At 54.9% G+C, this 2,479-nt stretch overlaps 1 protein-coding gene across 1 annotated transcript; it reads left to right on the forward strand.

Moving 5' to 3' along the window:
* Positions 1-1,543: 1,543 nt before the first annotated feature.
* On the forward strand, positions 1,544-2,479 carry LOC132321406 (olfactory receptor 14A16-like). The gene has a single exon (XM_059834904.1). It carries the CDS (start codon positions 1,544-1,546, stop codon positions 2,477-2,479), a length of 936 nt encoding a protein of 311 aa, XP_059690887.1.

The following is a 2,479-nucleotide window of genomic DNA, read 5'->3' on the forward strand; positions in this document are numbered from 1 at the left end:
CCTGCACCCCCGGGGCTGGGTGCTGGGGCAGGGACTCTGCCGCCTGCCAGGGTCAGCACTCAGCCTGCCCGGGGAGCTCCCCACGGCGCTGTGGGGAGAAGCTGGGGGTGGAAGGAGAGACCAGTGCAATGGCAGGGTCCTTCTGCTGTTGAGAGGGTGCTGTGTGGGTCACGGCTGCTCACAGCTCCACATCACTGCAGGATCTTCCCAGGAGACTTTTCAGGAAGCACAGCAAGGCAGGGGCTGCCTGAAAGGGAAGGGTCCTGGTCTTTCACTCTTCTCCTCTGGATTGTCTGGGTGGGCAATGGCACATAGAAATTAATCTCTCATTTCCAGAGGAGGCACTGAAATTCCAAGTCTGTTCCTCTTAGAGGTGAATAAAGCGGGGAGTATTGGAAATCACCATGCCGTGGTTACAGACAGCATCACTGTCACTTTTCCAGCCTCGCCAGGGCTGGTCTGATGTTCCCCTCAGAGCCTGCACACCCAGAGATGCCCCTGGGCAGTGTCCTGCTGCAGGGAGGGCTCTGCAGGGCAGAGCTGAGCAGGCAGCGGGTGGGATGGGCTCTGTGAGCACTGCCACGGAGGAGACACAGGGGACAGAGAACCAGCTCCTGGCAGGGACAGCTGCAGGCAGCAGAGACAGGGACGGGGAGTGGGAGGACACTGCAAACGAGCACAGGGGGAGGGTGCGCTCAGGCAGCTCTCTTTCTGTGTTTCCCTGCAGATGTCTGCTGGGCACTGTCTGCGGGGCAATGAGCTGACTCTCTCTGTAGAACCTCCCATCGGAGGGACCCCCGAGTCTCTGCTTTGCCTGTCCTGCAGGGCTTGCAAGCTGCCCCCCAGAAAGGCGCAGCTCTGCTGTGGGATCCTCGGGAGTGCGGAGCCTTTCCTTGGAGGTCGGCACTCTCCTCGCAGAGTCAGCTGCTTCTCTCTGGGAGGGGTCGTGTCCTGCCCTCTCCATCACACCTCCACCTCTGGGCTGGGCTGGAGAAGAGTTTGCAGAGCTGTCCTTTGAAACAGGACTCCTCTGGTCTCATCAGAGTCCAGGTTTGGGGGTTTTTTTTAAAAGAGTAATTTGTGTGTGAAGTCATCTTCAAGGCAGGAAAATGAAAACACAGGGCAGATGGGAAAAGGGCTGATGGACACTGCAGCTTTGTGAAAAAACACAGACAAAATTATTACAAAGACATGCCAAGCCTCTCTGCCACAGCCCACGTTCTTCCATGAGTCATGAGTGCAGATATTGAACTTTTCCATGAAAGATGGATTACATTTTACATCCCCTGTGAACATCGGAGCTGTCACAAAGCAGTTCCCATGTACCCACTGCAGCAGAGCAAAGCTGACTCCTCAGCAGCAGAAGGGCAGAGCTCCTGCTCCTCACAGCACACTCAGCCAGCACAAACTAGAGAAAGGAAATGCATTCCAACTGCGGGGGGATTTCTATGAAAAATTGAGTGGATTTTCTTCGAGAAATCTGTCCTAACTTTTTTCCTGTCTTTTCCTTCTTTGGACAGAACTTAAGACCAGGAAACAGCAAATGTCCAACAGCAGCTCCATCACCCAGTTCCTCCTCCTGGCCTTCACAGACACGCGGGAGCTGCAGCTCTTGCACTTCTGCCTCTTCCTGGGCATCTACCTGGCTGCCCTCCTGGGCAATGGCCTCATCATCACCGCCATAGCCTGCGACCACCACCTCCACAGCCCCATGTACTTCTTCCTACTCAACCTTTCTCTCATCGACCTGGGCTCCCTCTCCACCACTGTCCCCAAAGCCATGGCCAGTTCCCTCTGGGACACCAGGGCCATCTCCTACTCAGGATGTGCTGCCCAAGTCTTTCTGTTTGTCTTTTTCATGTCAGCAGAACTGTATCTTCTCACTGTCATGTCCTATGACCGCTACATTGCCATCTGCAAACCCCTGCACTACGGGACCCTCCTGGGCAGCAGAGCTTGTGTCCACATGGCAGCAGCTGCCTGGGGCAGTGGGTTGCTCAATTCCCTTCTTCACACAGCCAATACATTTTCACTACCTCTCTGCAAAGGCAATGCCGTGGACCAGTTCTTCTGTGAAATTCCACAGATCCTCAAGCTCTCCTGCTCAGAAGCCTACCTCACAGAAAATTGGCTTCTTGTGGTTACTGCCTGTTTAGACCTTGGGGTTTTTGTTTTCATCTTGCTGTCCTATGTGCAGATCTTGAGGGCCGTTCTGAGGATCCCCTCTGAGCAGGGACGGCATAAAGCCTTTTCCACATGCCTCCCTCATATGGCCGTGGTCTCCCTGTTTCTCATCACTGCAGTGTTTGCCCACCTGAAGCCCCCCTCCATCTCCTCCCCATCCCTGGACCTGGTGGTGGCAGTTCTGTACTCGGTGGTGCCTCCAGCAGTGAACCCCCTCATCTACAGCATAAGGAACCAGGAGCTCAAGGATGCCTTTTGGAACCTGACCCCATGGATGCCTTTTCACAGAAAATAA

The sequence above is a fragment of the Gavia stellata genome, unplaced genomic scaffold (assembly GCF_030936135.1).
Source record: "Gavia stellata isolate bGavSte3 unplaced genomic scaffold, bGavSte3.hap2 HAP2_SCAFFOLD_42, whole genome shotgun sequence".
NCBI lineage: Eukaryota > Metazoa > Chordata > Aves > Gaviiformes > Gaviidae > Gavia > Gavia stellata.

Excerpts from the sequence above, each read along its gene's own strand:
- LOC132321406 (XM_059834904.1), top strand. The coding sequence starts at position 1,544 with ATGTCCAACAGCAGCTCCATCACCCAGTTCCTCCTCCTGGCCTTCACA.